The 24,344-nt window shown below is 40.1% G+C and overlaps 1 protein-coding gene across 1 annotated transcript in view; it reads left to right on the top strand.

Annotated features, from left to right (window-relative positions):
* Positions 1 to 24,344, top strand: part of LOC124167367 (neuronal calcium sensor 2) — a 685,552-nt gene that overhangs the window by 291,180 nt on the left and 370,028 nt on the right. The window contains exon 6 of the mRNA XM_046545408.1: positions 15,240 to 15,286. Coding sequence (XP_046401364.1) covers positions 15,240 to 15,286 — 47 coding nt within the window. The remainder of the gene's footprint in view (positions 1 to 15,239; positions 15,287 to 24,344) is intronic.

The raw sequence follows: 24,344 nt of genomic DNA on the forward strand, positions 1-24,344 counted from the left end.
AATGCTTGTCAAATTATATTTGGGCACCGCAGTCCAAGGAATTAGTCGGGAGGGAGTGACGGGCAGCATGGATTTATTCCCTTGGCTTCCCTGCCCTCTACTCTCGTCTCCTTTTCCGCTCTAAGGTAACGCCTCCCGACCGCCCTTTTCCATAATCGACTTTTTCCCTCCTTTCGATTCCTGCGGGGAAACAATTCGCATCTCGGATGGCGGCCCTTTTATCTCGGGAGCGAGCACCATTTCATCCCGCCTATCTTCCCCTCTCGTTTAGACCTTTCCCCACCCCTCTCTCTCTCCCTACCACCCTCTCCCCACTCCAGATCCCCATTGAAAAATAAAAGACCATTGCCATCGATGGTGGGGGTAGGGTTACCTGCACCCCCTTTAGGGGATCTGGTCCGAGGGAAATAGTGTGAGCGGTATCGTAGAGGATTCGGTCGCCGTTTCATTTCTTTAATGACCTTCTTTTACTTCTCTTTCTCCTCTCCATCTCTTCCCCGGGATCCAACTCCCGTAACCATTCTTTCGAATCATTCCCAACCCCCGCACCTCCCTTCCTATCCGGTACCTGTTTTACGATGCCGATTTCCCGCGAATCATGACGGCTATTTCAAACTCTATCCCGGCGATGGAAAAGTGCCCTCCCCCGCCCGCCCTCCCTCGAATCCCTGGTTCATTTTCCCTCTTTCTCTCGATCGAGCCATTAGTGCTCCGCCTGATGGCCAATATGTTTCGTTTCGACGAGCCCTGGGATTCGTATTCACCCCGCAGTAAAACCGCGACTGTGATTTGGAATACGTGCGCAGTTAAATATGCTCGTAAGTTATTAGTTTCTGTCCGCGGTTTGGTATCTGTATTTTATACAGTTTTGACGCATCTGCAAGGAGAATAGCCGTAGAATCTATTACGGCTCGTGGATTGTTTTCTTCGTTGTTTGTTATCATTTTTATAGAACAGGTACTTTCCAAGACAACTTGGGCATCAATTACTTATCAATTTATTTATTTATGTTTATTTATTTAGTTTATTTATGCATAAATGATTCGATGTCGTTTGATTTTTTTCTGGGATAAATGACTGTATTGTTATCGTGTCAGGCCCCTTCTCTACATTTTGGTCTATTTGTATATGACTTATTGGACCCTCAAGGTGCCTCATAAAATACAAATGCACCAATTTAACCCTGGTTTCTGATTCTGGTCTCACCAATTCAAATATGATCTATTGTTTCGTATACTTGGTTGGCTATTATTTGCAACTTTTGCAGAATCATCTGTTATGCGATTTTTTATGAATCCGCATTTTACCTTTTCTCTGTCCATCCTCTAACTCTATAACATTATTTCATTGTTAATTTCGTTTATAATGTTTCCGTGCGTATTAAAAATTGGGGTGTTCCTTTCTGAAATTCTGATCTGTCTCTCTTATCTCGTACATGTTGGGACTAGACGCCATATTTTAATTTAGGTGTGCATAAATCTGTCATTTTCCTTCTACGGGCATCTTATTCTTATACTTTTCTTGCATAAATATTCGTTGTACAGAAAAAATTACCCGTCCATGTGTGTGTGTTTGCGTGTACGTAAATCATAACCATGATCCAATGTTCTTTAAATTGTATAAAGCTACTGATACTAGAGCACTTTGTAGGGACATGGGGTTATTCTTTAATAAGCTGCTGATAATTTCATCACCCATTTGGCTCTTTCTTTTGCGTCCGGAAGAAGCGTGAAATTAGCTTCCTAATACTGCTAATTTGAGCTAATTATTTGGGCTCCGCCGCCGCCACCCAGTCGTTCGCACTCTCATGTGGCCAGTAACGAAGTTTACTCTCTCTTACCTGCAGGCCTCGCTGACCTCTCCCCCCGCCCCGGACCTCATCTTCGTTTCGCCGTCCTTCCGCCCTCATTCGCGTCCCCAGTCTGGGCCACGGGTCCGACTAAGGGCCCCGTCGGCTCATCTGCACGCGCATGTCCCTTCACCACTGTGATCGTATATGCGCATTGGTGAGCGTGTCCTCTTGCTATCACTCTTTGCTCGCGGAACTTAATTACCGATGTGGACTCACGTGATTGAATTTCAAATGGGTGCAGTTGGGCCCTAATTGAATTTAAACGTGGAACGGGTGAAGGGGGAGGGATACAAGAGCTACCTCATTGTGTCTCCAAGCATGGAAATGGGGTGCAGCAGGTAGCATTATTTGGCAGGAGCGATTCGTTCCAACTATGTGGCACTTGCGAGGGCCATATTTTAACTCTATCCCACCAATTAATGCCCCATCAGCCCTTGCATCGACCCAATTCAGCAGGTTAATACCCATTGTAATATCTCACGTGCTGGAGTAAGTCGTGGGTCGGAGAATGTTGGTCTTTCTGTGGTTCCACCGCAGTCTTACTACGCTAAGGTCTTTTCTCGCAGCCCATATGCTCGTCATAATTGTCAGGGACGTTACTCTTTATAGTGGGTGGTGATGAGCCCTATAAACCACGTTTCCTTTGGAGTTGCGGCTGTGGAGGACGGAATTATATCGTTTTCGCCTCCCTCCGTAAGGAAAATTAGTGAAACTGCGTTCAATTCACCGTGAGCAGGGAATGATTTTATTACGAATGCACAATGCCAATCCATTGTAGGAAATAGAAAAGCTTTCAACGGCGTCAGTAATGCTTACTACGTCGAGGCCTTTTCTCACGGCCCAAAAAACCATAGTAGTCAGGCATTGTCGTGACACCGGTCTCGATGGCGGAGTGGGAAGTCTTGGCCTGGTAAATGGAAGATCGCGGCCTCGTGTCCCGCCGGGATAGGTCGGTAGCCCCTTCCCAGAATGTGGGTGTTTTTCCTGTTCGTTCATTGATAATTTTTTTAATATTCCCCCGTTGTATAAGGCCACAAGTTTGCTCTTTTGGAGGATAACTGATATTCATTAAGTGAGTATTAACAGATTGACCGATCGAGAATAGAAACGAGGACGATGTAAACGTGTTATCTCGTACTCTGGAAGGTAACACCTATAGGCAACGCGGATTATTTTAATTATTAAGTGGATTGAAATGATTGATACGGGCGATTTCATACTTTGGCACTATCAATGCGGCTTTGAAGATGAGACAAAGTCGTATTTAATGTAATAGTGCTTTGAAACATATGTCTCTCAAAAATGCCTGTGTCCGTCACTCAAATTCTTGATATTTAGACTGAAATTAAAAATTAAAATCGTCGATGACTTACTTTGTATCCGTTGAGTGAAGCGTTAAAATGAGATTAAATATATTTATGTCCAAGCTCCTAAAAAAAATAAAAACATTTTTGCACCCGGAAGATACTGATTTTTTGTGGACAGGTCTCAATACCTCTCTGCCGTCCCCGCTGTCGTATCCTGCGTTATTTTTTCACCGAGGTTCTGTCGCCGGAAGATTAATAAATCCCGGTGCGATCGTCCGCCGCGACTGCGGAACGGAAAGCCGGAAGGAGACGCCGCGGTGTTGATGGGCGGGAAGCTCTGTGGGGTGGTGGGTGGGGGCCACTTTCCCCTACCCTCCCCCTCAACCCTCCGGGGGGTTGAGATGCGCTCGGAAGCAGCCGAGGGCGAAGGAGGCGGCGGGCGACAAATGTAATTCAACTCTACCGCTTTAATTGCCCTCTATTTCTCTCGCATTGTTAATTATTCCCCTTTCCGTGCCTCTTCCTCATCCCTTCTGCGTTCCCGTGTTTTTCTCCCGCTCCCACCCCACGTTGCCGAACGCCAGTTTTCCACGCCATCCAACCCTCTCGGAAGTCGTCCCACCCGTCCATTTAGGATATTTACCACACTTCTTTCGGGCGTGTGAGTCAAAGCAAAGTGCGCCCTACCTGCTCAGCCTATGAGATGTTATAAGCGTATCCCTTCATGGTCGCAAAGGGAAGGAGAGGACAGTCGAAATCTGCACATCCCTTTCTCGTCTTTCACCTCGTCTACAGTTCTCCCTGCTCGCTCAGCCTAAGAATTATTATCAACCAACCGAATTGTTGTCGCAAAGATAATGAAAGGGTGTTTGAGATATCATTTTCCCAGAAAATAATATGTCATCATCGCTAGTCAACAATCCTTCGATTGATTTGACGCTTCTCTCCGCTCAATACTCCGTCAGTTAATCTTTTTACACCGACATATTTCTTCTCAGGTTTTCTAAGCTAGTCTAATGAAATTTCTCTTTTCACAAAGCAATGCTTAATAACCTTAGTTTTGTGCTCCAGGAAACACAACTCAATCAAATGTCTGCTAGAAAAGTAGAAATAGGCTCACTTGACTATGGTAGCGACAGGTTGATAAATAAAAGCTCTAATTACTATTAATAAACTCGGATAACCTTATAAGTCGTACAATACAGCAGAGAAAACCGAGGCAAATGCGTAGTAAATGAACGCTAACAAATAATCAAAACTAGCATCTATCGAAACAGAATAATGAGTTTTTAATTATAAACTTAAATCTGTGACTCCTTGCCTAAGTCTTTTAGCTATACGCTAATGCCAACGCCGGGTTTTTATGCTCCATTTGCTGCCACGTTGCCCTCTTTTGCAAATCCCTATATTTTAAAATATATAATTATACTTTTAAACCATTCATTAAAAGGATGTGTTCACCATCCCCCAATACCTTACATTTATATGACTCATTACCTTAAAAAAAGGAAATAATGCAATGCATCGAATTTATGATGATTAGAAACCGGAAAATAAGTACGAAACGATTGAACGAGCTGAAAATAATTATGAGTGAAGTATCCCGCGATGGAGAACCGATCCTACAACTGGCCCATGTGCCTTCATAGCTATTCTCGGTCCATCAGTCGGTGCCGTAAGTATGCCGTGGTGAAGTACTTTTCGTGTATGGTGTACTCCGCGTCGGTGTAGCCTGCACTTAAGTTAGGGTGCCTAAAGGACGGAATATTGTTGTTGAAAGTGCTTCGTATACAATGTGACTAGGTAGGTTTCCGCGGTGTCGAGGTTCCAATGTCTCCATTCTTCTGGTGCTACCGATAGGGACGATAGGGATACTTGATAGGGACGATAGGGATACTTAATAGGGACGATGGCTACCTCTTGGATGCCAATTGGAGGAGACTGATTAAACGGTCCAATGAGAGAGCAGCAGCCCCAACTGGCGGGACTGAGCCTGGATATAATGAGGACGAGAATCGTGGACCGGCATCTTCGACTTGAAGACGCTGACAGCAGTGCCAGCGGAACTTTTTTTAACCATCCAACGACGCGGTAGCACCGGAAGAATGGAGACATTGCTATGTATACAGTTTCCAAGCAGATCAGGGTTTAATCTCCTACACTTAATGGATTTGATTTCGGGCTCTCGTGATGGAGAGTCATCATTCAGGATACCATATCAACCCCAATCATAGAGTGTGGGTGTCTTAAGTTCCTTTTATGCTGGCAGATAGCGATTTTGGGGAAGCTGTTAATCGAAGTTGAGTAATAAAAGTTGTAATTACAAATAAGTGAGACTTTTTCTCTCGTTAGCATGAAATCAAAATGGAAGCATATTTATAAAACGTATGTCGTCAAAATAAGTAGCGTAAGATAAATATTGCAATTTTTTTCTTTTATGGTTTTCAATTAAATCTGGGGCATATTAAAAGCCCGTTCAGGCTCCGAAGGCTGAAAAACCTTCCCACAAACGTGGAACGTTTAAAGATAAACATCAAAATATCCAAGGGAATGAACTCTGTCACAACCTTCAGATTCTTTGAAGTTTTGCTGTGGGTTTTTAGGGTCCATCGTATGTTTCAGGTTAGCCGGTGCCGCCACACGATACACTATGATCGTATTTCCTCCTGTTGAAGGATTTATGATTCAGGAATTCCCCTAGTACCCCACCTTACTACCCTACCTATGTTAGCTCTAATATTTGTACGCCTGCCACCATGTGAGTCTACCTTGTATGCTCCCGAAATAAATTGGTATGAAAATAATCATGTGGAAATTTCTACGGGACGGCTATGGTTTCCATAGGAAAGTCGAATACAAGCCACTACCAAACTACCTCGCCAACCCTATGGCACCTACTATAGTGAATGGCAAATGTGAATAGATGAATCGTTTGAATGAAAGAGGAGAAGACAGATAAGATAGAGGGAATGAGAGAGACTATTGATTTTGCACTTAACAATCTGAGCGCTGAGCGTCTGAAGCAGTGTTTGCCGAACTCTCATCCCAGGTCACGCCCGTCCCCCGACCACCTCTACCTCCCACCCCCTTCCCCATTCCTCTCCCCTCCCGTGACCCCTTGCCCTCTCCTCTCTCGCCCGTGCCCCGTGTCTCAGGCACCCTCGCTAACTCCTCCCCTCCCCCCCCCCCTGCACCTCTTATTCCCATCTCTTGCCCCTCCTCATCTTTCTGAAAACTCACGAGTGCGAAGGGAAAGAGTAGCGTTTGCGCTTCCAATTAAGAAGAGGACGTGGTCCACTTCTCTTCCTCCCTCCCTCTCTCTTCATCTCTCTTCCCGTTCCTTTTCTTTCCTCTCTTGTATCATTCATCCCTCTCCTCTTCCGACCCTGTATATCTCTCTTATTCCAATCCTCAGATTCTCATTCGTTTCCTCCTCGTTTCTGTCAGGTTTGTTGGATTTATTTAGGGTGGCGACCTACTGTTTAATTATTTCGTCATTTAAAGGTGCATTTCGGCGCTGGGATCGCGTTGAAATCTATGTAAGGGAAGTGAGGAAGTTGGGGGAAAATCTCGTGATTAAATTAGCGTGGTGTGATGTCAAAAGCGGCTTGAAAAGGGATTTCTAAAGCGATTGAGATGAAAGTCTACAATTTATACGTGCTCTATCATTGAGGAATTTGGGCCTCATCCGGTATTGTTTTTATACTGCTTTGTTTGTGTAGCGTTCGGCTATTTTTAGCAATGTATATATCAGATGATTATTAGATAATGCCAGGATGATTTCATATATTTTTTCGTCTCTTCGTTTTGTTTAATAGAGGTTCTCTAAACCATACCATATTCTCATATTTCCAACAAAAAGGTATTTATCAAATATTTGACCTAATGAGTATTATTTTAATAAATATTATGAAGATTTTAATCAGGACAATATTATTAGCATGTTTAGGTAATTGCCGTGATAGTAATTTTACTATGTTTTCGCCACCATCTACGTAACATTTTTTACTGAATTTTTAGTTGGTGGTGGTAATAAAAGTAAGAGTGATTTAACACGCTCCCCAACTTTTTCTACTGCCAACAGTTTCATACGTTCCGTCAGAAACTATCGTTTGGTGGTACTTTTGCTTTAACCTTCAGTCAACAGATGGTTCAAAATTTTGGTTAAATTCTCTCACTGTTGAAATCAGAGGGTCGGAGATAAGAGGAGGCATATTGATTGAAACTGAATTTCTCCATAATTGATTTTTAGGGCGTGGCTTCGATAGGAAGACTGCGGCATTATAGCTCCAACTTAGAGCAGTGGAGGATACATAGAACTTCCTTTCTATACATTCAAGTGGAAAGCTATTAGTTTTTTGTATAAAAGTGTTTTTTTGTATTTGCTACTTTTGCTATATCTATACGTGCCGAAATTTCATATCAAAAATATAATTGAAAAGAAATGCATTATGTTTGGTGATAACTATGAGTAACCATAAGATAAAGGATATCGAAATATCATAACTATACAATATAATTGGTAAGATAAAGATCGGATGTTACTTGCGAGATCTCGCGGGAACGTGTTTGGGGTTTCCAAATGTCGAAAATAATTAGGGAAATAAATTTAAGGAGTATCCAGAGTGTTTAATTTTTCGCATTAATTTCAACAAACCTTTTACGTTTTTTTTAACTTTAAGAAAATATTTGCCATGCCCTTGACGTAGGTTGTGACGCGCATGGTGAAAACTTTAGGTAATGAGGAGACGGTAAGATACAGGTAAAGTGGTATAAGTTGATAGGAAGACGGGCGAGAAAATGCTCAAGTTGTTTTGTGGGGAAAGGGAATGAGATCATGCTTTATTTTGTATCAGTCGTAGAGTTGTGCAATGACGAGACATTCAATGAAAACTGATATAACGTGTGGATTTCTTTTGTGTGAAAATTTCGTCGTTTGGAAAATCAACTGTTGGCTGGAGGTATAGTCCTATTGCGGCGATATTGACAGTTAAAGTGAGAGGATGTTATTAAGGAAGTTGTGGAAAGTTGAATTTAAGACTGAATTTGGTTCTGTTTTACTTACGTCCATAGTCGCCAAAGGGTCATCACAGACAATAGGCACCTGTCGAAGGTCAGAATGAATGTGGTGGTCATAGTTTGGTCTTTACAATTAGTTATACCACTCTTTCAGATTTTTCTTCCGAATAATAAAATGTGCGTTCCGAATACTAAAAAGCTCTACGCTCACGTGATCCTATCGTTTTTAAACCAATGGCATCGAGGGTTTTGGTATGTTTTACTTGAATTGGAACACGATTTTAAAGAGACTAGAACAGGTTTGGCGCCATCCTCTCGAGTAGTTATTTTTCCACAATCTTTCCCCTATTGAATTGCTTTTTACTTTTATTTTTGAGCGAATGATTCAGATGATATGAATAGGAATATAAATTGGAAAAGTTAGCATTATGTGCTCATTAAGCTTAATGGACAAAGTCTTTCATATCCATTTCCGGCTCTTGCCACCATTTTCGTCTTCTTTTTAGTACACTGGGAGCGGAGCCTAGGAGCCTCTGCCCCTTTCTTATCTTTTCAAAACACGTAAAGAAGAGAAACGGAAAAAGGCAAGCCATTAATAAGAGCCCCCGACGCGGACGAAAAAGAGGGGGAGCCCTTTCATTAGATCGAAGAATACTAGGATAATTCCAGGAAGAAGGATTAAAAAAAAAGGAGAGAAAGTAGATGATTAGGGATAGAGCTAACGAAGGAGGCCTTTTGAGCCATTGCTAGATATTGCAGCTCTGTGTCGAGTTCAGACTCGATATTTACGCAGCAGGGAAAAAATGAAGCCTTGTATGCAAAAAAAATCTCAATTCTTCAAGCTGCAGTGGTTTTACGGGTTTTATTTTTATATTTTGTTCGCATTCATTTTTCCTGGAAAATTTTTGGTTGTATTTTGGACGAAGAACATGTCTTATGGTACCAAGAGCATATTTTTACTCAAAAAACCCGATGTTCAATGAATTGCCTGCATTAAATTATATTTTTCATTTGTTATATTGCGGTTAACAGTAATTTGCCCACGCAAGAAATCTCTGGTTCACATTCTTGCAATACCAGTACTCGCTGCGGTCATTAGTATTCTGAACTGTTCATTAACATGTTGTGTTGCTACGCAAATGTATTTTGCGGGCATTTAGTAGATACCTACTATAATGGTGTTAATCCAGGACTTTCTATGGGAGTGTTTATGAGATAGGGAATGTCAGGAAAAATTATCTCTTGCTATTTTTATTTCTACTACCTAAATTTAGTTGTAATTTTGTACAAATCTGATGAGTGTACTCTCATGTATTTTCTAAGAGTTTGAGTGGAAGGAATTTTTTATTTTTTAAGGTAGATTTCTCCAATTTTCTTTGTTATTAGTTGATATGTTGCTGGCATTTTGCTACTGCCGTGGGAAAGTAGTAAAGATAGTAATTAAACCTTTATCGTATGACTTTTTTCACATAAAAGCTCTCATTTACCATAAAAAGTGGGAATATTACAGGTATGCAGGTATTTTTACCCTCGATATTACTTCTCTGACGTCTATATCCGCATTCAAGATTATCTTTTAACTTAAGGAAAATGAGAAAAGCTTCATATATGTTGGCATTCATCTATGATGAAAGACGCCGTATTTTCCGTTCTATGAACATATCCTAGTGGCAGGTTTTAAAGCCAACCCTGCTGGATTTCACAGAATTTAGAGGGCCGTAAAGATTTTTTTATGCTTCATTTAGCTTAATCTTGTGCAAGGTTGGTTGACTGGCGGCATGGTAACCGGGGATAACACCCGCTTCTATCCCCGAATCCCGTTTGGATGCAGTGCTAATGAAATTTTTCCTTTTTAATAACTCGCATTCATTTCAACGAGCGCCGTGATACAGCTTTTCGTCTCAATGGTAATTAGTGATTAAAAGCATGAATTGGGTCAGCGTGGAAGGCTCCGTTTAATGGGCTCTGTCTATAGTTACGTGATTATCTTTGCTACCGCAACAAGCCCTCTGAATACTCTGAAGACTTTGAAGCTTCGTTCCTAATCAGCCTTGTGTAAGCTCTCCATACTCCCTTTATTTGTTCCTCATTTTCATTTTCTAATCATTTCGTTTACTTTCTGCTTCTATTGAAAAGTATTCTTTCTTCTCTGTGCATGTATCTTCTCCAAGAATATTATTGGCTCTATCTCACCTATTAGGTAGGTACTCTGTTTTCATTATATCATTTTTGACAGTAGCAATAATCTAACTATGCTAATCATCTTCATAGTAGGTTACCCTTTTACCCCGTATCCTACTGTTTATTCTTTTTTTCTTGAATATTGTGGTGATTTTTTTCCTCCATCACCATTGGTGAATTCGCCATTAGTAATTTCCTCCTCCGTCATAGAGGCATTATCATTAACAGTCATTATTTCTAAGACTGGATTGGAGCAGATCTGCTCTCAATTCTGTTATCCTAATAATCCTTTAGAATCTACGTAATTATTCTGCTTAATATATTTCATCACCTGCTGCAGTATTTTGTGTCCAGTTTGTGAATTACCCATTGATTTTCCCCTGCATTCGGGCTTGTGAAGGAATTCAATGCACAGAATAGTTTTTTAAAGACAATTTCGTTTGCCCATCTTTTGCTCGCACCAGGCTGGCCTTGATGTAACTGACTGGGAACTGACTCCGCTGCTTGAACAGCCGTCGCGCACCAACAAAAAAAAATCTCGCCTGTGGCGCCTCCGCCTTTTTGCCGCCTCTCCGTGTATCATTCTGTGCGCCTTTGGGATCCGCAGTTTTTTACATCGCTCACATAACCATAAAAATAAGCTTTCCTTTAACTCTATGTCAATTTTTCTTCCCATAAATCGCAGCTAGAATTCTAAGGACATGGTATATCTTGCTTATTCAAATGTTCCCGTCGGCGTGGATTATTCTTATATCAACTCATTCCTTATCCTAATCTTTGTTCAAATTGTAGTAACTTTTCAGAAAAGTTTTTATTCGTTGTGTCTCCATCCTTGTTTTTATTGGTTTTATTTTTATTATTTATTTCTCCTTTTCCGCATGGACTGGCTGTGGTCTCTTATATACCTAGCTCCATTTTTGAGTTCCGTATCCAGCTGGGGTCTTAGAGTGTTATTTATCTCGATAATACGCACTTATTATAAGTTACATCATGGGATACGAAAGAACCTCAACTTCGGTCCTTGATAATGCTAAATCCCATAATTCTGTTTCATGCTTACTGTGATGCTTGGCTCATTCTTCGATGAAATGTTATCTTTTTCAGCTAGTGAAGATAATGTAATTTTCCACTTATACAATCATTATTGGCTTTAAACACCTTCTATCATCTTCAACCTGGTTAAGCTCAGTCTCGTGTATTGTCCAACATACAACGGGGACAAATGAGCTGTGGGGTTCTCATAAAAAGGAAGATTGTCCCACTAATCGTGTGCAGTTTTTTATCTCAAATTTTAAGTACCTAAAGACGCCCAATTGTGATGACGTTTGGCAAAATTATTTGAGAAACTGTTTTTTTGTGGAACCTTATATGTTTCTTTGAAGTAAACGAAATTGCACAACTTTGACCTTTAGACCTCATAATGGGGTTTCCAACACAAATTTTGATTTCGAATTGCGGTTTTAGCGTAAAAATATAAATAGTTGAAAAAACATTAGTTTTTGATGAAAAAGACATCTTTTGTTTTTGGTAAGAAACAATGGAAAACATCAAACCGTGACCTTGTTAAGTCTCGAGGTTGTTAACCACCGATGTCAAAGTGGTGGCAAATGAGAAGCTTGGTTGCCCTATTGCCGAACTAAACGTTTTCCAGGCCATTATTTCAGTGCATGAAACTGATCTCACCTTACTTTGGATAGGTAACAGGTCAATAAATAATCCTTTAGAAAGTGGAAAATTGTATCTTTTTTCCGGTTAATGATGGAACAGTTCCACCATATCGACGTAAGTACCGTAACATAAAAAGTATTTATGTGTATGCTCTTATGTTTTTGGATTTCCAAAGCGATGTTCCAAGTGTGATGGTGATACAAAGCGGTGGAAACCCGGAAACCATGGGAGTATCTATTGCTCTTCGCGGAAACCTTTGCGATGAGTATATGCATCTTTATATTCTGGACTGTTGCGTGACGTACTATTCACTCTGGATGAGTGACGTCAGGGGAGATGGTTGAGATTTTGGAGTTGAATCGCGTAGCGGGAGAAAGGGAGAGAATGCGTTGTTTTCTCTTTTTACATGCATGCGTTGAAAGTGTTTCCGAAGAGTAATGAGTCCTCGCGGCTATGCACAAACTCCTGGGACGAGGAATGGCTCCCGTGTTTTTATTTACTCCTACGTAATTTTTCTCGGTGCGTGCGTTCTTTCCGATTTTCGCGATCTGCTGACGCAGTAGAAAGAGCTCGGGGAGCCTGCAGGGAGTGAGCGGAAGGCAGAATCTCTTCCTGTCCCACTGGGGGCGCTATCTCCTGTCCGCGTTGAGCCTTGCCTCACCGCGAGATGTTCTGCCCGCTAGGGTGAGCCGGATTTATCCGATATCGTTCCAGTCCCCTTGTTCGTGTCCGCGAATGTAGTGTCTCGAGCCTTACGATGGATTTTGTGACGTCTGTGCTGAATTTCGATCAGGAGTATCGTTGAAATGTAGATCAGTCCTCATCCTTTTGCTCCTCCATTTGAAGACACTCTGTATTCCCTGACCCATTTTTATGATATTTTCCGTAGAAGCGATGTACTTATATGACTAAATTGCTTTTCAATGCTGATTTAGCTCTGGCATTGATTCTTTGCTGTTGCCAGAGGTGACCTCGAGCTAAATGGGATTGAATGGGTGTATTGGCTAGAGAGTTTCTTCTTCAGTCCACCCAGTCGGTTCGGGTTCAAATCCCGGCCGTGGCAGAGATATTTCATAGATTGCTCAATCCCTGTACCATTGCTTTTTTGTTGGCCCTTCAAGTACAGCACTCCATTCGTCTTATGGGACGTTAGACCGTGGTCCCCTTAGCGCTTTTCGTTAAGAGCAGGTTAATGCTGGCGCCGGATTTCTCTTCACCCTTCTTTCCCTACTCTTCCCTTATCCTTCTTTTATCATTTCTTCCTTCCGTAGTTTTGATACCATACCTTCGATAGAAAGGTTGTATCATACAGTGGTTCTATACCTTAATTATCGTAGTGAAGACTTCGCTATGTTCTTATCTCTTTCCGTCTTGTTGTTTATGCATCTCCTGACCTAAAAACCTTACAAATCCAATCTTATTAGTCCTTACCGTAATATATCTTTAGGTCGATGGTTCTTTATTTCATCTCGCTCATAATGGAAATCACTATGCTGGAATCAGTAATGACTTCTCATCAATGGATCACCAAATCACGCTCGCTACCATTTTATGCTAAGTTCGTAGAAATTGTTAGTTACGAGACGAATGCATTTAATTATAGGGAAACCAATTGCTCTTAGTCATTAGATATGGTCGCCCCACGTGTCTCGTTCCTCGTTATAACCTTGCCACTGGCGCTTTAGGCCTTCGTGGCGTAATCGTGTGCAAAATGCATGATTTACCCTGCCCGCCAATTAAATTTGAGTCATCCCTCGCTTTTTCTTCATTAATGCGCATTAATACACGAGTTCTCTCCTTATATTTTAATCCCCCGATATTTACGTAAAGAAAAAGAAAACTTCATTTGCGTAGAAACCGAGGTCTGAGGATTTTTAAGCCTTATTGAAATGGCGTCTATTGTGACTGAGGAATTTGCTCCAAGGGAGAATCTTTGTTCGCAGGCTCTATATTTAGCGAGGCGTTCATGAGGGTGTCGTAACCAGCATTTCACTCTATACAATCGATCGTGCAAACCTTCGTTACAGTCGGTTAGCTAGAGTCTCGGGAGGGCTTATTTGTGCTCGATGTGAACATAGGAATTCCCTCTTAAGTTTTTAATTATATTTTTCCAGAGATCGATGATAGTACTAAAATTCCAAGGGTGAAAATTGTGAGGAGAAAAAATATCTTCTCTGTCCATGTGGAAATGGTATTTAGGTTGTTAATTTTATATATTTCAGGAAAATATGAGTGAGCATGGAAACGGGTGTAACATTCTATTGTTAAAGAGTAAAAATAATTGGTGAAAATAATAGTGTCGTCAAAGATAACTTCAAGCTACTGTTCCGAAAATATGTTCAAATTATTATTGAAATGGTTTTTTTGCGACCCACTGTTAAAAATGTAGGGCATGTGGTTAATTGTTTTTGCCCGACGGGTTCACGAGGAATTCCACGCTTTGATTTTTCGGTAAGTTTTTTTTGCGACTGGGAGTGGTAACAGTGCATATCTTTGAAAATGGTGATATAACGGTGAAAGCATTTGCAAAATTTTAGTTCCAGGATTCGTTGTGTGTGCTCTAAATCTCCCAACGCTCCCGATATGTGGTTTGAAAGTAGAAGCATTGGAGGTGAAATCAAGAGCCCTCTATTCTCTTTGTTGACGGAGAAAATAAATGGTTGTTCCCAAGTGAACATCCAGCATTGTTGGTTTGTGACGCTTGATTTGATTTTCCTGGTGGATGACGTATCGATTTCCGGATGAGGAATTGTGAAGTCAATCGAAGCCAAATTAAACTTCGACGGAGCGCGACCAAATTATTCTTCCACATTTAGGATGAATTCATGCCTCATTACTCTAAATGTCCTCTAGTGTGTTTCATTACCGCATTTTAAAATGTATATTTTTTAACTATTTTATCGAAAATTGAAGTACGGCCTTCAATCGGTAGATGTAACCACTGAGTAAATATCGTATGATATTAATTGTAGCATGTGATAGTATTTATTTTTTCTAAATATGTATTTATTTTGGTTTTGTGTAGACTTATGTGTGCTTTTTTATTTAATATCAGAAATTCGTTCAATATAGCTTTTCTGCTTTATTTTTTTGGGCTTTGAAGTTGTTTTTAATTGCGTGTGTTAGTTTTTAATTTACATTGATGAATTTTAATTAAAACTCATGTCCTCCTCTTATGTCACTCAAATAACTTTGTGTATTTTTATTTTTAGGGATCCCATTGGTTTTTGAAGGCAAAGTCGGAAATAGTCCACTGGCCGTAAGTACACTCTAATTATTATTTATTTTGGCGACTTTCATGCTGAAATGTTTACTATTTATTTCATATGCCGTATTCGTTCACATTTATTAGATATTCACGCAGAGATAATTAATGGGGAAAAAGTATCCACTGGATTCGTATAATGTGAAGTCTCTCAATAGTTTATAAATCAATGGAAACAACTCAGTATTTAAATTTATTTTTCTCAAACAACAGTTTTTATCTCAATTCTTGTGGTCTTCATTGTTTTAATCAAGTTATTGTCTTTAATCAAGTGATACACAGAACATTATGAGGGTATATTTTATTGCTATTTTTGAAGTCCTTTGAATGCAAGGAGATAGTACCCTCATTCTTGCAGCTCTCACTAGCTATATTGATTCCTGTCATTAAACACGTAATCGTAGTATGTATTTTATTGTCATCGATGCTCTCTTCTTGTTATTATATTTTATTGGTTGCATCGTAATCGAAACGGATTTCTACGACAGCTCTGTGTCGTTCGGGGTTTTAAAATTATCTGTATGAATTAAAAAGTAGTGACACTGTTTTGTCAAAAAGACTAAAAATTGTTTTTACGTTTGGTTCCTCGAGTTTAGAATCCAATGTTCCTTTCCATCATAGCGTTTTACGTATCACTCATTGTGTGTAATGTAGATGTTGCAGTAATTTAATGTTGAGGTGGAAACCTTAATGAGAATTTTCCTCCAGCCCACGTGCAAGGGCAGTGAAATATCACCCAGAATTCCCTTCTCGAGTTTTCTCTCGAACCTAAGTCTGCCGCTCAGCAGTACTCCATGCATCAAGTTGCCCTTGACGAGGCGTCGCTCTCTTTTCGGCAACGAAGTGGATCGCACTCCATTTTTAGTCGGAGGAGAAAATGAACGTCGCGAGTCTCCGGAATCTGTGACTTAGCGCATAGAGAGCCCTCTCGAATCGCTTCGCTCCGTCGCATGCATGGAGAGGGAATTGGTACCACTCGTTTCCCATTGTCGCCCGTCTCCCGTGGAATTGCTGTACTGTCTAGTGGGTGGATGTGAGAGAGATAGCTATTCGTCGGCGGCTAGAGAGGACTTCTCCCGCGTTCAAGTGCTTCCCTCTATTGCGAGCACTTCCTGCTCACCACGCTCCTCAAGCTCACCGTCTCTTTATCCCTCTCGCTGTACCATTAATTAGTGCTCGCGTCCCCGAGTTTTCCCATCCTCCTCAGAAGCCCCACACATCCTTCCAACCCTCTTCATTCTAAACGTCTTAACACCTTCCTCCCGCCTGCGGTGCAATAATTCTCCGCTCTACTCTCGCTCGACGTCGCTGTAAACAAACAGGCCGATTAGCCTCTCGTCCGGATGACGGCGATGGATGCCTTGGCAGTCTAAAGCGGCCTATCTCGTTTACTTTCCCTCTTTCGCAGACCTATTATCTTGACTATCGCTAGCGCGCTTGTTCGTGATCTTGTTTCACCGCTGCGACCGCTAATCGGATGGATGCAAAAATGCTTTCCGGATTGAGTTACTTGTTTTTGTATCGCCCGTTTGATATATGGCATCTCGCCCTCGGCTTATTTTTTAGTGTTATCGTGCTGGTTTTTGTTCAATTTGTTGCTCCGTTACACTATCTTGTTACCGTTAGATTTTTCCCTCCATCGAAAAAACTTGATGAATCCTACGAGATATACGCTGATGTTGCAAACGCGTTTTCTTGTAGCAGTTATGTTTTCCTCTATTTTCATCGTAAAGGTATCCCACTGGTTAGCTTTGAAATCAATTAATTATGACTGCGCTTGCAAAAACTAAATTTAAGATACAACTACGAAATTGGCTCATTCTCATGGCCTTAACAGCCAGAACTACTCTTCAATTTTTATTTTCATTCTTGCAGAGATTACTCACCTATGTATATTTTACTTCTTTGACTATTTCTTTCCTAGTATACCAATGCTTCGTGGAACTGGCTCCTCAGCTTGTTCCATGTTTGTGGATGAAATCTATTGATCTGTTTGCTATGATTCAAGTCTATGCCTCGACTTACTTTTGTTAACCTACAAATGCGGAAAATATTTTTAGACTGCCTATTCTCGACGTATGCTCAAAATTGACTCTAGTACTGTGTAAATGCGCAATAGTGTAATATGTAATATAATGGGTTATAGTGTAGATTCTTACCGTTTGTGTTTCGTATCCTATTCATCACTCGTATACATTTCCGAATTATAACATAAGCTCGTCCTGTACTCTATGGAAATATGGTAGTAGTTCATTTCTCGGAATCGTCTGGTATGAATAGTTAATCTCCAATTAAGACTCTCGGCGTTTGACGTACTTCCATGAGCTATGTCGTACTTAGTTTAGTACATCTTATAATTTATTTTGGCTAAATAATGATTATTGTTTGACATCTTATTTTTTCCCATTTGCTGACTGTTCAAAGAAAATTTTCCCCAAGTACATATTATATTTTAAGAAAAGGGAACGATGAGCTGAGTGAATTGCTGAAAGATGTGTTTAAGACGGTGCATGATCAAAATGGGATCGGCACTACTACAGAGTTTCAGCATTCGGATATCTCTTCCTTCGTAATGTTCCTCATTGTCGGATGAGTCTCGGGTTGGCCTATTTGATTAAGAGCTGTATCCTCTTCATTTTCCTTTCTGTTTTGTCAATCAACCTTCTTTTAATAGGCCGATAAACTTTTAAGGGGCATGGTTGACCTAAAGTCAAGACATGTCTTTCTCTCTCAGCAAGTTAACCTCTGCCTTGGTCATCTGTGGGAATATTTTTACGAATCCACCCCCTCAAATCCCAGCGATACAATTTTCTGGCCATTGACATTCCGTGAGAAACAGCAGGTGGCACTGGAATTTCCCCCCGTTCTTCCTCTCTTGCTTGGATTTTTCACGCTTTTGGGTTTAGAGTGAGTCATCCCTTGCTCTCTTGATTACTTTTTGGGTGTCTCTTTATTACTTTTTGAGTGACCTCGCCATCATATCAGTTGCTAGTAATCATTACTGAGGGCTATCGGTGCTTGCAATAATTAAGATGCGGGATGGGGCATTTTTATGGTGTGGTAAAACGGAAATGATTCCTTTTTTTATACGTATGAACTTGAAATTAAGCGTTCACTCTGTAGTGTATTTTGAAAACATCGGATAATATACATTAGGCTACTTGTACATGATATATATTTATTTCTAGAAATTCTTTTTTCAAATGGCTTATCATCTCATTATGCGTGTTACGCTTTTCGCTCTTGCACAATTCCTTGTGTAGATTCAGGCTCTTTCAGGTTTGAAATTAATCATCAACTTATGATTCATTCCCTATGACTTAACATAGCTATGTCTAATTTATCCGGACGAAATTGGTGTATGCTTTCATCGACATATTCTTACTGCCGCACTTATACGAGGGCTGTCCACGAAGTTACAGACGCGTCGGTGATCCATTTTTTAATAATCGCACATGAACACAAAATTTCGACAGAAAACAGGGTCCACCATTTTGTATCGTATCGATGATAAATATCGCCAAAAAGTGAATAAATCAGATTGTACGAAATGGAAATGAAATGTGGTACTAAGATATTATAGCTTTTATACAATTAATCTGTTTAAAAGATTCAAGGTCGAACATCTGTCGAGCACGATATTCCTCGTGGCCAAATGCGAGCTGCGAACTGTGCCGCACGTTCGAAAAATCGATCTTAATTTCGGCGTCGCAGGTGGTCGCAATTCTCCTTTTGGTATCATACTCTATAGTTTTTGTTGTATATGTGGTGTAAATATCTCGAGGTAATCGGTGATTCTTTTTTTATAATCCTACACGAACGCAAAATTTCGACAGAAAACAGGGTCCGCCATTTTGTATCGTATTGGCCACAAATAATACAACTGAGTCGTGACAGTTGCAAAGAATTAACAGTAGTAAATCGCAAAATGATGTTATAAATTTTTGAAGTCAAAAAATGCACTATTGTATTGACAGCAACTGTGCAAATTTTCAATTTCCGCACTCAAAAAATCGATTTTGAGGTTTTGTCCAGCTTTTTCCGATTTCAACCCTCTGTGAGGCGTTTGGTTTTTACGCGGCTGCGATCCAGGAATAATCGCTCTAAAAATTAACACGTAAGATACAAAACTAGCTTCGGCAAGAAAGTTTTGTCTCTCCACGACAACGCTCGTCTACTCACAGCCAGTCGAACCCCATAGTTCTTGGATCGTTGTGGATGAGAGGTTTTCAGTCATCTTCCGTACATTTCGGATTTGTCATTGTGGGACTACCGGGACTACCACCTGTTCCAAGCGATGAAGATGTGGCTCGCCAAGCAACGATTTGACACTGACGCTGAACAGCATGACAATGTGCCTAAACCAGTGGTTGAACTCGCTAGCGGCAGATTGCCACGGAGAGGGTATTGAATAGCTTGCACCATGGTATAATAAATGCTTATATTTAAATGGCAGTTATGCATCAAAATAGCCCAAGAGTTAAACTTCAAAATGTATATAATAAAAGTTGTTACTTTTACTTGCTTTATGTTTGTTTTTCTTTGTTTAGTTGAAAATATGTGATTTTTTGTTTGTGTTTGTATAAAATCCGGCTTGGAAAATAGCTCAATTTCCCGATTTTTACTATATTTGATGCATTTGCTATGATCAGTTATGTCATGAAATGGAATATCATTGTAATCATTTATCATAGTTATCATTGTAATAATTTATGTTGTAATTAATGAAATTTGCCAGCAAAATGTAATTTATTTATGCAATTAAATATTATTTTTGTCCTTACGGAATATTTCCTGAACAATAAATATTTTTCTATCTTTCTATGTATTTTTTTTTTCAAAACGTATTTATTCTTTCTGGACAGCCCTCGTAGTAATACTTACTTATCTTTCCGGGAAAAATGTAATATGCCCTCTATATCTCCTGCTGCATGCCATAATTATCCTCAAAAGTTATCAGCCATGAGGAGATGTGATATCCGTGACTGCCTCGCTCAAATTGATATGTTGACCAAACGGTGTAACCCATATCTTTTGTCCATTTTGTTGTTTTTACCGCTATTTTTAAACGTACTGCATAGATCGTCATAGCGCCACTACGAGTTATTGCCTTTGAAGGAGTATGTCGAAAGGTTAAATTTAATCCCGCCTGATGATTACCATTCGTTTGGAAAAGGGTGACCTCCGTTGGTCGCGTCAATTATTTCGTCCGCGTGATTCGTTGAAGGGCGCATCGGTTTCGTGTCATAACGGCGTCTGTTGATGACACCCACTTTGTCTTTCGGCGATTTCCTCGCCTCCAAACTCAAAGGCGTCGAGTTGGGTCCGATGCTGTCAGTCGGTTGTTATTCGATCATTACTCATCCGCATTGTTCTAGATCTCGGGGTGGTACTCTGGTCTTCTAATTTTTTTTACTCTGTTGTGGACGACTGTGGCGTGCCTCATGCATCATTTACGTCTCTCTTGTCATTCTTCTTCAACGCCACCTTGAAAGTTCTCTTTTTTCTTCCAAAACCTTTCCATTATTTTTCCCCAATGTTGAGAGTATTGGGAGCCAAAACCGTCTCTTACCCATGGTATTCTTGCGTTTACTTACACACAGCCTCGTCAACTTACGTATATACACACCCTCATGCAATCTCTTGTCACATATTAGTTAAAGAGACGTTGGAAATATTTTTTCAAATGTCTTGGGACAGAGTTGTAGTTGATTAGGTTTGAGTAGATTTGGGTTAAAAATAAATGGATATTTCTTTGCTTAGTTCTAGCCCAAAATCACGTTCATCCCCGGATCAAGGTGAGATAGTTACAGCTGTCACTAATTTTGAATAATCTGGATGCTTTACTGTGGTCCGTTGAGCGTTGAGAAATTTTGTTCAATTCGATTCATTAAATGTTTTTTAAATTATGGTCGTAGGCCAGTGTTTCTGTTGTATACATTTTTTTCTTAATGGCATCAGGAAACTATTCGTCTACCGGCAGCAATGCGACGGGTATCAACTTCTCTAGAACAGTAAACGAAGATCTCTTTCATATATAACCGTAGCGTCTTGGGCTAAATATTCCTTATTATTTTATTGAATAGCTGTAGCTAGTAGTTTTATTTCATGATTCTTACATTGTTCGTGCATCAAGTACTTCAATTTTTAATATGGTAATGTTTTTTTGCGGATAATATTCTTCAGCCAATTTCTTTTTTCCTTGTTCAACTCTCAGTCGGTATTTTGTTATTTTGAGTAGCATTCCAATTGATGATGTGTTTAAAATTGCGTTGAAATGTCCTATCTTTTACAGTTTTCCGGTGATTTAGGGAAACTGATGTTATGTGCTATGCGAAGTAACTTTGTGAAAATTAAAGAAGAAGCGTTGCATAGAAATTCTGTGATATGAGACAGACAAAAAGTAGTATCTCTCCGGAAACATTTCTATCATTAGCCGGATATTTTCTAAGTTGTCCTCCCTATGCAGGTTGCAATGTAAACTTCGTGCACTTGTATTGATTTCGTGATGGACGTCCACGTGTTCTCCGCTTGATTTTATTCACTTGTTATCGTCCCACTTGTTTGTTATTTTAACTTTCCGGTATGAGCTGTCGGCTTGTCTTTTACTTCCCTGCTCATGTGGCGAGATTTTTTTATCGACTGATTAGCCAGGTCTTGTCGTAGTTATAGTAAATTTTCAAACAAATTCTCTGAAAATATTTTGAAAAATTCAATAATTTTATTCGCTGAAAACAGTTCGGTTGGTAGTGATTTTAGTGATGCATGCATTACATTTTTAAGACATATTTTATGCTTCTACCTTTTATTCCCTACATGTTTTTTCAGTCCGATACATGTATGACTTTTTGAGATAATTAGCCTACCGTCATCGCACCCTTTAGCAATAAAAGTGCCAGCGTTGCTACATTTTTATGCGATACTATCGATGAAGGTGATATAGTTTCGTCACGCGCGTTGTAATTTTGTGAATTTCGACATGAATGCATACGTGAAAGTATCGGCTTTTGTTATTTTACGGTGCAGTTAGTTGCAGTCGAGGCAAAATTCACAGTAAGAGAACGGAATCTTACTCTACGCTGTTTGTTTGTTTTTTTCTATTATCACTGCAAAAGGGCCATTGTTCCGTGGCTGTACCTCACATGAATGCACTGTTTTTCTCTTACGTTCACGTGTTATTGATACTTTTGTGTTCGCGAGTAAAAATCCTGCTCTTGGCGAAGCAAGCATAAAAAAATGCTCGACTGCTCTTCAACAAGCGCAGTGCATGTCCCATATTCTCCCTTTATTCCACGAAAGAAATTAGTACGTACGTTCCTACTTGCGCAACCACCTACACTTGTCCTCAGCTACTCCGGGCGGAGCTACTCGCCTCTCGCGTGGCGTGAACTTCCAGAGGCGCGCTGTCTATTCGCGAAATTTCCTCTCTTCTTTTTCCCTCGATGCCCTCGCTTTTCCTTGACCCCCTTGACCACTGAATGCGCCGTTAGACTTTAAATCCCGATGCGGTGATAAGGGACAATATTTAGATCCCCATGTAGCGTTTACCTCTCTTTGAGGACCTTTTCTTTTCGTCACAATTTTCCTGTTTCTGTGCTTATATCCCCTTTTCACTGGCGCGAGTGCTAAATTTCGGCATATTGCAATACCTCACTTAATGTTGGTTGGTTGAGAGTTAATATTAGCTTTCTGGGATTATTTTAAGTCTCTATCAACGAATGTGATGTCTACGGTATGGTATGGTATATGGAGGAGGCGACCGACAGCTTAGGTCATTTGCGCCATGAGGGAAGGGGTAGGTAAGGAAGGGTGGAGAGAAACCCGGCGTCGGCATTAGCCTGCTCTTAACGAAAGGCGCCAAGGGGACCACGGCTTAACGTCCCATCCGACGGACGGAGCGTTGCGCTTGAAATGTCCTCCACACATCACTCAAGCAGGGATCGGGTAGTCTCTGAAAAATCTCAGCCATCGTTGGGATTTGAACCCGAGCCTACAGGGTGGGAAGCCAACACTCTAGCCACCACACCAACCCGATCCCCTGATGTCATGTCTTGTATTTGAAAACTGTCTTTTATGTTTCTGGAAATCCTAGACTGAAAATTTAGGTTAGTATTTATAGTATTTTATTAGGTTTTGTAAAATTCAAAGAAGATTTTATTGTTTTTGAAAACGCGTGTTATCGATTTTCTGAATGATTTTTTTATTTGCCAAAACTATACTTCAAGACATGATTTTCAACTTCAATCACTTGCGCAAAACGTTGACGTAGAGGGTAGCGTTGACAGTTTCCGGGACTCATTTGGCAGACTACCGTAGTACCAATAATGGAGTTTATTTCAAGAGATTTTAACATTAGAAAGATCGCCAGGGGTTTATACATCCCAAGCATCTATTTCAATTCAAAAGTATCGGAGCAATTTTCTCTACAGTACTGCAAGACCTTATACCATTAAATCGCACAAGGGCCTTATATCATTAAATCGCATCGTGACCAATCCTGCATTTGAAGGCGAGCTGAATGAAGATACAGTATAACATTTTTTGTAATTTATGATTTTGGCAGTCAATATGATTTTGGTAATCTCAGTGTTAATTATAAGATTTATTATGTGCCTGCATTCAAAGTGTCTTAAATTTATGTATAAAATTATTTTTTATTAAGTGTGCTGATTATATTCTTGGAAAAAATGTCAAAGGAGTTGTGCTTTCAAGATTAGGTACTTTGACACTTGTTTTTAAAAATATTTTTTTTAGTTGTGAGGTGAAGTAGTGGATATACTCGCTTATGCTTTTGATTACAAGATGATGCATTGATCTGTTAGACAAAAATATTTTGAATATTGATCGCAAAAAAAAAATCAAAAACGTGTTAAATATAGCCCCGCTTTACGGTAAATCAGTGATTTCGTGGCGATAGAGTATTTTTTGGCTTTCCTAAAGTATTTGAATTTCTTTTTCATTCTTAAGGTAGTAACCAAAACTAGCAGGAGGAAGTGGCTACTCTTCGTCTTCCTATTCATCTCATAACTATTCAACTCTATGCTTTATATGC

This window comes from Ischnura elegans, chromosome 1, assembly GCF_921293095.1.
Source record: "Ischnura elegans chromosome 1, ioIscEleg1.1, whole genome shotgun sequence".
Lineage (NCBI taxonomy): Eukaryota > Metazoa > Arthropoda > Insecta > Odonata > Coenagrionidae > Ischnura > Ischnura elegans.